Source organism: Anabas testudineus, chromosome 10 (assembly GCF_900324465.2).
Source record: "Anabas testudineus chromosome 10, fAnaTes1.2, whole genome shotgun sequence".
Classification (NCBI taxonomy): Eukaryota; Metazoa; Chordata; class Actinopteri; order Anabantiformes; family Anabantidae; genus Anabas; species Anabas testudineus.
Genome location: NC_046619.1, coordinates 2,452,589 through 2,464,406, shown reverse-complemented (window position 1 = coordinate 2,464,406; position 11,818 = coordinate 2,452,589). Strand labels below are relative to the sequence as shown.

The 11,818-nt window shown below is 42.1% G+C and overlaps 2 protein-coding genes across 2 annotated transcripts; one reads left to right on the top strand and one right to left on the bottom strand.

The window, feature by feature from the left end:
* Window positions 1-1,749: 1,749 nt before the first annotated feature.
* Window positions 1,750-8,371, bottom strand: hspa9 (heat shock protein 9). The gene is made up of 16 exons (XM_026357874.1): window positions 8,080-8,371; window positions 7,232-7,290; window positions 6,835-6,922; window positions 5,900-6,081; window positions 5,634-5,758; window positions 5,475-5,548; window positions 5,246-5,352; window positions 4,973-5,135; window positions 4,748-4,840; window positions 4,444-4,653; window positions 3,693-3,920; window positions 3,375-3,597; window positions 3,055-3,149; window positions 2,554-2,646; window positions 2,231-2,371; window positions 1,750-1,899 (listed from the first exon to the last, which is right to left on the bottom strand). Exons 1-16 carry the CDS (start codon window positions 8,158-8,160, stop codon window positions 1,819-1,821), a joined length of 2,043 nt encoding a protein of 680 aa, XP_026213659.1. The 5' UTR covers window positions 8,161-8,371; the 3' UTR covers window positions 1,750-1,818.
* Window positions 8,372-9,273: 902 nt separating this feature from the next.
* Window positions 9,274-11,732, top strand: igbp1 (immunoglobulin (CD79A) binding protein 1). Its single transcript, XM_026357876.1, has 3 exons — window positions 9,274-9,750; window positions 10,740-11,066; window positions 11,210-11,732. Exons 1-3 carry the CDS (start codon window positions 9,274-9,276, stop codon window positions 11,480-11,482), a joined length of 1,077 nt encoding a protein of 358 aa, XP_026213661.1. The 3' UTR covers window positions 11,483-11,732.
* Window positions 11,733-11,818: the final 86 nt, after the last annotated feature.

The window sequence follows — 11,818 nt, the reverse complement described above, 5'->3', positions numbered from 1 at the left end:
CCTGCAGGATGAGAACAAGACAGTAGACTGAGCAGAGCAGGTGCTTCAGGTGAGGACAGACAAGCCAAGAAGCTCCCACTGATGGACCAAACCAAAACCAGGGGACAGGGGGCAATAATAAGATGCAGGCAAGACAGTAATCTGCCATGAAGCCATAAGACAGGTCCAGATCGTAGCACAGTTACCCACTTCTAAAAACGACTTTCAGTCTCCCATTCCTGTATTTCTTCTTACTATTGTTATAGCATTACTGCTGCATGTCTGCATTTAATGTGTCATTTTATTGAGGGCGGACATAACTGGTCAGTGTTCGAAGGTCTCGATAAAAAGCAAACACCTGCTGTGTTAACCTATAAACTTCTATTTAAAAAAAAAAGTTTATAAAAAGTATTAATATGTCTGTAAAAAAAAAATCTGAAGAAAACCAACTAATCCAGTTTCAAAAAAAACAGAAACAGAAACAAAAAAAAGACAAAAAGTTGACATAAAACAGATGCTTGATGTCAGATGTTCATGAAAACTATTGTATCAACACGTATCAAAGCAGTGGCACGTTTCTGATTTTTATTAGAAAAACAGCAACTGTTATTGAACATAATTTCTCCAGTAATATAATCACAGTACCCCTAAATAAAATGGAAAAAAACAAAAACACCCCCCCAGTCTTTCACTCCAACAACGCTGCGTTCTGCTGGATCCCCATCTGGCAGCTGCGCAGCAACACTCATATTCAATAGAGCAGTTTACGGCAGCTATGCCACGTCTATCTGAGGGGAAAATGTACACAGCTCGACTCATTCTCCATGTTTTCTCAGACAGGAGGTAAACAGAGGCCTCCTCCACTACTGTGCGAGTTCATCTAACTAGCTGACAGCTGACCTCGGTGACACCATCACACTTTAAAGTGTGACTTCATCCGTTTCAATGTGCTGTAAAGGAGACAAAGATCCTACATCCTTATTCACACTACATGAGAATTTAATAGCCGATCTCGTCCTCCCACACATACATACGACCTGTCTGGTTAGTTGCATAACCCACTGTTCAGTTTTAAGAACTAGTTTTGAGAGTCTAGGCCTGACGTCCACTGTGCTGCACACACCTGCTTAAAATATCAGCCCAGAACTATAATGTTCCTCTGAGTGATGGAGACAGTTTCACAGATTTCAAGGAGCAAAGTGATGAAATGAAAACCTCATCATGGCAGTTCTTCATTAGTGTGGATCTCCTCAAAGTACACATAGACCTAATGAGAAGTGGCAAGTTTCTAACAGAAAATGTCCAACATACTTTAGATATTTTTGTCCCCCCCCCCCCGAAGTGCTGTATTAACACAATAAAGCTATAACTGATGTGGTGCACTGTACTACATTATATGGGCAAAGTAAAGTGTGTACCAAAGCTCAGTGTACAAACTTTCATCTGAGTGAACTAGTACAGACAAGCTGATCTGAACCAAAGATGAAACCAGCATGATGTCCGCACAAAAAAAGACCTTTTACTACCTCAGAATGAAAATCAACAACAGCTTTGTAAAAGAAACATACAAGACAATGTTCATAAGACAATTAAATTACAGACAGAATGTCATGGGACATGGAAGATCATACAATAACATTTATGTATTTGCTAAAGTATTTTACTGCCAAAACACAGTAGAATAATATATTATGGTAGAGAATGACTACGATTCAGCTTGCCACTCAAGACTGCCCACCCCCACCCCCACCCCCACACTCCTACCCCACCCCACCTCCACTCTGAGCCCCATCAGTCCTCCATTGTCACTGAAACCCTCTGACAACCAAGTGAAAAAATTTACTGCTGGCCCTCTTTCTTCTCTCCCTCTGATGAGCTCGAGCTACTGCCACTGCTGCTGGTGTCCCGCTCTGCTGCCATCTGCAGGAAGGAAGGGAGGAGGAAGTTATAATTTGTATGTGAACAGTGCAGCGATCTATGCAATTATGCCCACTTCCACTGCTGGATTTTCACATTTCATACCTTCTAGTTACAAACTTAATAATGTGAGTGTTACATAATGTAGCATATTATCCCAGGGCTAAAGCTAATTTAAACTTGTATCTTGTTCAGACACATAAAGGAAAAATACAAGTGAAGTTTCATAAGTTTGAAAAACACTGATGGCAGCAACACCGAAACAGAAATATTAACAGGTTCCTAGTAACATCTCTTAACCAGCATTACAACATTGGTGAAAATATCAACGTACCTTCTTGTAGGCCATTTCAAAGAGTTTCAGTGACGCCTGCTGCAGGGTGGTCGCTGCCTGTTTGATGTTCTCTCCCGTCTCTGAATCCTTGTTGGCCAGAAGATCTCGGACCTTGGAGATTTCCTCCTTCAGCTTGGTGCACTGTGGGTGGTAGGATCAGAGCACAACTGTGAACCAATGAAGCTGGGGCATGTGTACATCCATGTACAAGTCTTTCATACCCACCAAGAAATCGTCATGGTACAAATATATAGTGCTGCAGGTAATTGTTAAATAACATAAGGTGAAGTCAGGTCACAGCACTGACTTATGGTTTTTTTTACCTCATCAGCAGGAAGCTGGTCCTTGAACTCCTCCATCTTAGATTCTGTGTCATGGATGATACCCTCAGCCATGTTGACAGCCTCCACACGGTCCTACATACAAGAAAACACTTAATAATGTACATAACACTGTACTTAAGTATACATCTGAGGAATTTCTACTTTACTTGACTATTTCCACTTCTTCCTACTTCATCCTTTTAGTCCACTACAATTTATAACTTGAGCTAGTCATTGCTTTTCTGATTTAGATTAATGTAAAATACAGATTAATCATAACACTTCATTGATACCTGCTGCGAATAACCCACCCAGCAGTATGTATAGTAATTAAAATATATTATCGGGCTTAAATCACATGACACTTGGCTGTTTAAATCAGTTCCATAATCACAAGCTGCAACATTAAAATAAATGCAACTATAATCTAACATTATATTTACTGAATCATGCTGGTTTAGAGGTCCATGTTGAATCCACTTCACTGTTAATAGCCTTTACCTTTCTCCTTCTGTCCTCTTCTGCGTACTTCTCAGCATTCTTGATCATGTTCTCAATGTCGTCTTTACTGAGACCTCCTGATGACTGAATCACAACTGAAGAGGAGGAGAAGATATGAGAGGACATTGACATGACATGCAGCATTTCTTTTTGGTAAAACTACTGAGCTGAAGGAAAGGACAGAACAAATGTATAAACAAGAAAAAAGGTACACGTTAAGATCTCATTTAGCAGCTGATTGGGATGTTTGTAGTTTTACTGAGTTTGTTGGATGATCAAACTCATCCAGGAGACTCGACATACTGATGAGCAACACTTACTCTGCTGCTCGCGACCTGTGCCTTTATCCTTAGCAGACACGTGAACTATGCCATTGGCATCAATGTCGAAGGTGACCTCAATCTGAGGAACACCACGGGGGGCGGGGGGGATTCCGACCAGAGTGAATTGACCCAGCACCTTGTTGTCGGTGGCCATCTCTCTTTCACCCTGGCACACCTTGATCTCTACCTGGGTCTGTCCATCAGCTGCTGTGGAGAACACCTGGAGGGGAATGGTGGAGTTGAACAGCAGCACTTTAGCTCATGTCACATAGATTTGTAACCAGTGATCAGGACTGCAGTGTTCAGTTCACATACCTGGCTCTTCTTGGTGGGAATTGTGGTGTTCCTGTTGATGAGTTTGGTGAAGACTCCGCCAAGAGTCTCAATACCCAGAGAAAGTGGCGTCACATCCAACAGCAGCACATCAGTGACATCGCCAGCCAAGACACCACCTTGGATGGCCGCTCCTATGGCAACGGCTTCATCTGGGTTGACGGACTTACTGGGAGCACGGCCAAACAGGTCTTGGACTGTCTGCTGAACCTGCAGAGACACAAACCAGGGTTTTTTTGGTTGTAGTTGAGGCGGCAAAATATCTTGCTGATGCCATCTATTGCTGAAATATCTTCATTAGCCAGTGACTTAATTACTGAACAGATATAAACAAACACCTGTTCTCATGATGCTCAAGATCCAACATCACATCATGTAATACCATCTCTGGCCAGCAGATACACAATTTCACACCAGTGAAATAACTGTGTCGTACAAAACTACCCATTCAATGGTGAAATCAATATGATTTTCAAAGCAACATTAATGTGTGTTGCTTAATCCCATTTTTCTCTCATGCCTCTCTTTGAGGTAGTGGTAGTATGACGTCTCCTTGTCTCCTGGCATCTTTACTGTATTCAGTTTAAAGACCAGGATGGAAATAGGTCGTGGATTTTGCCGAGTCATCCTTGATATTTTTGTAGCTGTGTGTGATTTAGTGTCAGATAAACCCAACTGAAACCTTTTGTTGGGACCCCTGTAAGCTTAGCATGATTATATGTTGCAGTCATACCTTTGGCATACGGGTCATGCCTCCGACCAGCAGCACCTCTCCGATGTCTGTTTTGGACACTTCTGCGTCCTGCATGGCCTTCTGACAGGGAGCCACAGTGCGGCGGATCAGGTCGGCTACAATGCCCTCAAACTGAGCACGAGTCAGCTTCATGTTGAGATGCTTGGGCCCAGAGGCGTCCATGGTCAGGTAGGGCAGGTTGATGTCAGTCTGGGGACAGAGAGAAACAGAACACTTTCAGCTTTACCACATTAAAAAACACATGCTGCTGAGTCTTGTTAATTCCACTTCATCTTCTATGTACCTGCAGTGAAGAGGACAGCTCACACTTTGCCTTCTCAGCAGCCTCTCGCACTCTCTGAAGAGCCATGTTGTCTTTGGTCAGATCCACCCCAGACTGGAATGATATAAAAAAAAAAAAAAAAACAGCACAAATCAAACTCTGAAAATGCACAAACTGGGCTACAGATGAAAAGCTCTAAAAGGAGGTGAATAGAACAGATGTTAAAGACAGGCATTAGCTGTGTACCTCTCTCTTAAACTCCTTAACGATGTGTTGGAGGAGGTGCTGGTCAAAGTCCTCTCCTCCCAGGAAGGTGTCACCGTTGGTGGACTTCACCTCAAAAACTCCTTTCTGGATCTCCAGGACTGAGATATCAAACGTGCCTCCACCAAGATCATACACAGCAATACTGAAAAAAGTTAAAAACCATTTATTTACCTGTATAATAATTATAGAGCTGTCTACCAAAAGCTTTTACTGCCGCTTGGGGATCAGTAGCAGTGTCAGTGCTCTACTCACATTTTATCCTGGGTTTTGTCTAGGCCGTATGCCAGAGCTGCAGCTGTTGGCTCGTTGATCACACGCAGGACATTCAGTCCAGCGATCTGACCAGCATCTTTGGTGGCCTGAGAATAAAAAAAAAATCCATTCATCATCATGTGTCGACTTTCTGTGTCGACATCAGAAGAGCTGTTAACATTCTGACACGTACTAATGTGAATATATATCTACTCAGCTTAGTGTGTACCTGTCTCTGAGAATCATTGAAGTAGGCTGGAACGGTGATGACAGCATTCTTCGCTTTGGTTCCCAGGTAGCTCTCTGCAGCACACATCAAAACATTTCTCAAATAATGCCCACGTGTAGAACATGTTACTGTAAAATAAACAGCCATATGTATTCATACCTGCAGTCTCCTTCATCTTCATGAGAACAAAAGCTCCAGCCTGGCTTGGGGAGTACATCTTCCCATGAGCCTCTACCCAAGCGTCACCGTTAGATGCACGTACGATCTTGTAGGGTACGTTCTTCCTATTAATAAGAAAAGATATAACTTCTATAATCTCCTGAGTGAGAATTTTAAGATGCAAATGGTTTTCAAACACTACTTCTGAAATTAAATAAATTTGGATTGCTACATGTATTAAACAACAAAGTTGTAGATGCACTCACAGGTCTTTCTGGACCTCAGGGTCGTCATAGCGACGCCCAATCAGTCTCTTGGTAGCGTATAGTGTGTTCTGGGGGTTGGTGACAGCCTGGCGTTTAGCGGGCATGCCCACTAGACGCTCCCCATCTGCTGTGAAGGCTATGACTGAGGGAGTTGTCCTGGCTCCCTCTGCGTTCTCCAACACCTAAGACGCAAACAAGAGATTGTTACTGACCAAAGTCATACAGAGACATGTTCAGGCAGACTCCTGTTGATATTACTACTGAACCCACCAACCAGAATAAACTACATACCCACAGGCACTAACTGTTTGTGTTTACATATATTAAATGCCTAAAGGTCCAAACAGTCAAACGTCTTGACTACTGTTTGAGAACAACAGCATAATTATAGTGTAGTAGAACAAGCTAGGCTTGTATGCAAATATCAACACTGTTGTTGGAACTTCAAATGGTTAATTAATTAATTCATTCTTCATAAATATATTCATCATATATTTATAATATTCAGTACCCTAACACACATCTAATACAAGACTACAAACAGAAAATGTTTGAGCGTGAGAGTGTCAATGAGTCTCACTGAGCTGTCAATAAAGCAACATCTGTTGCTCAGACATTCTGCAACACACCACATCTTATGCGTATGCAGCATAAGGTTGTTGCAAGAACACTTTAACACTTTTAATAATAATGACACACTTTATTGATCCCCTTGGGAAAATTGTTGTTTAGACAGCTGCAGTAGATGACGGCACTACTGTGGGGTTTCAGTGTCTTGTCCAAGGACACCTCAACATATAGCCAGGAGGAACCAGGAACACAACCGGTAACCCTGGTGTTAGACGATTGCTCAGCCAACTGAACTTATTTACTCACTATACTATGTTATTATTACTATACTCCACTATGTGTGACAAACATGGGTATTGTCTCACCTTGGCCTGTTTCCCCTCCATGACCGCAACACATGAGTTGGTAGTTCCCAGGTCAATGCCAATGACTGCTCCCTTGATGGCGTCTGAGCTGCAGCACACAACACACAAGCATTTATGATTTTACAAACTTCATGTACATTTTACAGGAATGTTCTTACAATCCATAGCATTGATATTTATGTCATCACTATAGCCCTATCACAGTAATCAAATAGTTCTCTTTAACACTATTATCTGACTGAGAAACTATTATTCCAAGAGCAATGTGGACTAACCTGCTCACTTTCACCATTAAGAGAGTTTACTCAGATGTAAATCTACCAATTTTTCTCCTATTGTAGCTATTGCCCAACTGCATTTTCAAGCCACTTTAGGTTATTTTTGTGTAAATACTTACGCATAGTCTCTCCTGGACAGAGCTCTGACAACTCCTGGTTGGAAGCCAGTCCAGCATGCCTAGAAATGTATTACACAACTGTTACAAATGTTATTTGTATTGGATCATAGTGATAACACACCACTGCAATTAACTTTGAGCTTTATCAGAGTAAAACAGTAAATTATGAATTTGTAGAAATAAAAAAACAAAACAAATGCACCTTAAGGATAAAACCTAAAGGTAGTGAAATGACGTATAATCATTTATGTATTCCATAAAAATATACACCTATAGTATTAATAACCTACATGTGACTCTGAAAGTGTGATATATGTTGCAACGCGTTAGCGCTGGAACATCTCACTGAAGGTCACAGTGTATGAATGATGTGCTACATCCTTGAACTGTTGTCTCACAACACATATGCTTACTCACAAACTGGTTTTAACCGAACAACAAATCAATGAGGACTTGGTTTAAATACAACGCAGAACATGCTTAAGACACACTATGAATGGATAAGACGTCAAATGTATGCTGACACATGTTAGCTTGGCAGCTAATTACTGCAACACTGCAGAAAGAACTTTACCGGACAAAGTGCTACGTTAGCACTGTTTAGTGTAACACCACCCAGTATGCACGATAATCAAGTCAGTGAAATAACAAGCACTGCTTATTGACAGCTATCATTAGCAGCACAGGAAATTTTAACAGTTACGACTAAGCTGGCCTACAGCTAACTCTGTTAGCATGCTAATCTAGCCGGACGTCGACACAAGCCCGGCTTTCTCAAATATAAGTTACGCTAATGGTTCACGTTGAATCTGCGAATAACTGCCTATTTAGACATGTTTGAAACTCACCTTCTTGACCAAGGAGGACACGTTTCTCGTACAATTCCTGGTCGGGAGAGTCCTTGAAACAGTTCTGGCGACACTCAACATTTTGACAACTCGGCTGACAGTTACCTAAAAGTAATAACTCGTTCGCAGCTTTTAATGTCAAAGCAAACTCTACACAGTTTTCAGGAAGGGAAAAAGAAGAGCTAAAAGCTGTAAAGTTCCTCGGTGTCTTCAGGCTTCCAGACGATGTGTTCAGGAGAACAGCCAGTCTTTGGACTTGAACTGCAACTGCGAAGCTGCTTCTGGAATTATCCAACACATGTTGCACCATTCGCCGCCAAAGGACCCCAAAATGGGTTGCATATCCACTGCCTGAATAAAACTGTAACATTTAACAAATATATTGATCTGCTTATAAAATTACCACACCGGATTTTTTGCTACTTTGATACGAATAGGGCAACTAGAGAGACAAATTAAAAACGCAACCCATTTGACCTGTTTATTTTGTGTTGTTATGGACATGCACATATTAGGGCAGACCCACATAGTGGGCATGTGAAGGTCATGATGCAACGAAGGTACTCTGGGCTTCACGTGTGTTACATCAGGGATGCTGAAGGAACAGTGCAGCTCAGTAGTTAATGTTGGTAACGGTACCTACAATTGTGGAAAATATAATAAGTGTACTTTATGGCCGAGATTTATATCTTAATGCATTCACCAGATTTCAAACCATTTGCACTCATATCGATACACATCATACAACAAACTTCACGCAACTTGGGAGTGGGAGCAACAACTTTTATTGCCCTTTTCCACCGGATCATATCGGAAACGATTAACATTACAGTGTAGCATTATGAGACGAAATTATTTTTTAATAATAACGTTACATACATTTCATTTTATTTAAATGAAAAGTTTATTAATTAATATATAGTTCATAAGTTCCATTCTGGCTGCTCTGCATTTAACATCTGCAATTGTAATTGTTAATGTAATTACAAATAAATTAACCCATTATAGCCCAATGGCATTAGTTTTACATAATAATAATAATAATAATAATAATAATAATAATAATAATAATGCGCATTTAAGAGGTTAAATAAGTGTTCAGATTTGGCCTGTAGCAGGCAGTAGTGATTCGTTAAGAACTGTGCAACATTAACACTGTGCACGAAGAAGACGGCACCCGGAAATTATGACAAGATGGCGGAATGTGAAAACAGTGACGGTGTTAGGCAGCAGTTAAGTGCAGACACAGAACCACCTAAATTATTTGACCTGCTAGATCGTGGATGGAAGATATTTGAGGAGGTTGACAGTACTAACGAGCCTCTGGGCTCTAACGCTATTCAGGTGAGAGTGAAACGCGGTATCAGCATGTTAGAAGATGCGTCCAGAATGGCGGCTCAGCTCGACTTGTTCAGCCGTAATGAGGAGCTGGAGGAGGTAGCCACGGCCGACCTCAAGTACCTGCTGCTGCCAGCGCTGTTAGGAGCTCTCACCATGAAACAGACCAGCCGAGACAAACGACTAGACATAGTGCAGACTTCCAGGGCTTACTTTATGGACTTCTTGAGGAGATGCAAAGAGTATAACATATCACAGTTTGAGCTGCCAAAGTCGACAAATGAAGACTCAAGTCCTGAGGACACACCAGGGACCGGGTTATCAACGGCCAAGGTGGGTGGTTAGAGACATCAGGAGTAACGGAAACGTTACATAGGCATAGCATGGTAAGAATTACCCCAACTCGCTAACATCACTTCAGACGACAGGATGTGAAATGTACACACAGCATAGGTGTAAGAAGTGAGGATGAAGAAACCGTCCGATGCTCGTTAAAGTTGGGTGATGTTAGCTTCTTGCATCGTTACCCACAGCATCCTCCACACCAGTTAGGACCAAAGCTACCAGGGTTAGCCCTGCTGGTGGCATTTAACTGTAGAAAATAACATACTCCAACTGTTTTTAATGATATATTATTAGTATTAAGTAGTATTTTATTCATGTTTATTTACCATCAGTTAGTGAATAGAAACCTTTTTGAGTTTGAAACTCCTCCTTGTTACTTTGTAGCTCAGGTGGTAGAGCAGTCACCTACCAACCCCAGGGTGAGTGGTTTAATTCCCGGTTCCTCCTGGCTACTTGCTGAGGTGTCCTTGGACAAGACACCGAAACCCCGTAGTGTAGTGCTGAACTACTGTCTAGCAGCTGTCCACCCACAATTTCCCCAAGGGAATCAATGAAGTACTCATTATAATTATTATTATTATTTTCCTCTATGTATGAGATGTAGTTCGAGAAGTGTAAGACGTATTTAGAACAACAAACAAAACAAAACAAAAAAACAACAAGCTCACCAATCATGTTTCTGTCTTTTTTAATCATCATCGCTCAGGTGACTGATAATTACAGAACAATGAACAAGAGTTCACAGCTTCACTAGCAGCACAACAGTGCTATGAGTAAAATGCTGACATCAGCATGTGAACACGGTCGGCGCGATTTAATCATGATTAAAGTGTTTACTTCCCATCAACAGGAGCACTACATGGCAGCACCAGCTGCCTGTGAACAGATCAGTGAAGTGCTACTGCAAGTGCAGCACTTACCTCTGTAGTGTCACTTTAGAGCGTAGTCTAAACTGTGATATCTGCTTCTTGTTCCAGCCTGCCCCTTCAGACCTGGTTGCCATGGCAGCGCAGAGACAAGCTAAGATCCAGCGGTTCCGTGAGAAGAAGGAGCTGGAAGCCAGACTGTCAGAAGTCCGGAGAGCGGTGAATAGCGGCCAGGCCGACGACGAAGTCACTAGAGATTTTTACCTCCTGAACATTCGGAGCTGGATCACTGTGTGTCTGGATGAAATCGAGAGCATCGATCAGGAGATGGAAATTCTCAAGAAAATGGACGTTCTGAAGCAGACTGAGACCAGGCGGCCAGCTCATCCAGCCCGGCCTCCCATGAAACCCTTCATCCTTACCAAGGATGCTGTACAGGTGAGCCCATACAAGAGAAATAAAGAGCCAGAGCTTAATTAAAAGAGTTGAGATGTAAGATGTTATAAATTCAAAGATGTTCAGGCTGTAGTTTCCTCAGCTTGCTGAACAGCCGGCTGTGATGGTGTTTGTTGCTTCCACAGGCTCAGGTGTTTGGAGCGGGCTATCCCAGCCTTCCCACAATGACAGTAGACGACTGGTATGAACAGCACAGGAAACACGGAGCCCTGCCTGACCAGGGGGTACCCAGGAGGGTTGCTGTGGAGGATGACGCTGATGCAAAGGAGAGGGAAGAAGAAGAAAAAGAGAAAAAGGCTGAAAACGATGATGAGGAGTCTCTGATGAAAGCCAGAAACTGGGATGACTGGAAAGACACTCATCGCAGAGGCTACGGAAACCGCCAGAACATGGGCTAACTGCTAAGTCTGTCTTCATTTCTGCTCTGATAAGTCCAGGAAGTGAATTCTTTAAAACAGAGTGTATGAAGGGGAAACACTCCACAGCTTTAAATAACAAAGCTGCTGAGTTGACTGATTTATGTGCAGGTAGACACTACAGCTGATTCCCCTATGTTACATGTATTTGTCAGTTATGTACAGTACAGCAGTCCCCTGTGGTGTCATGCTTGTCACTGAGTCTTAATAAAAATGTACAGTTTGACCGGAATGCAGCCCAGCCACGATGGCAGTGTCTCTTTTTAGTATGTTTTCCTCTACCACTGTCGGTGGAAAATAAAGAGACTGATTAAACAA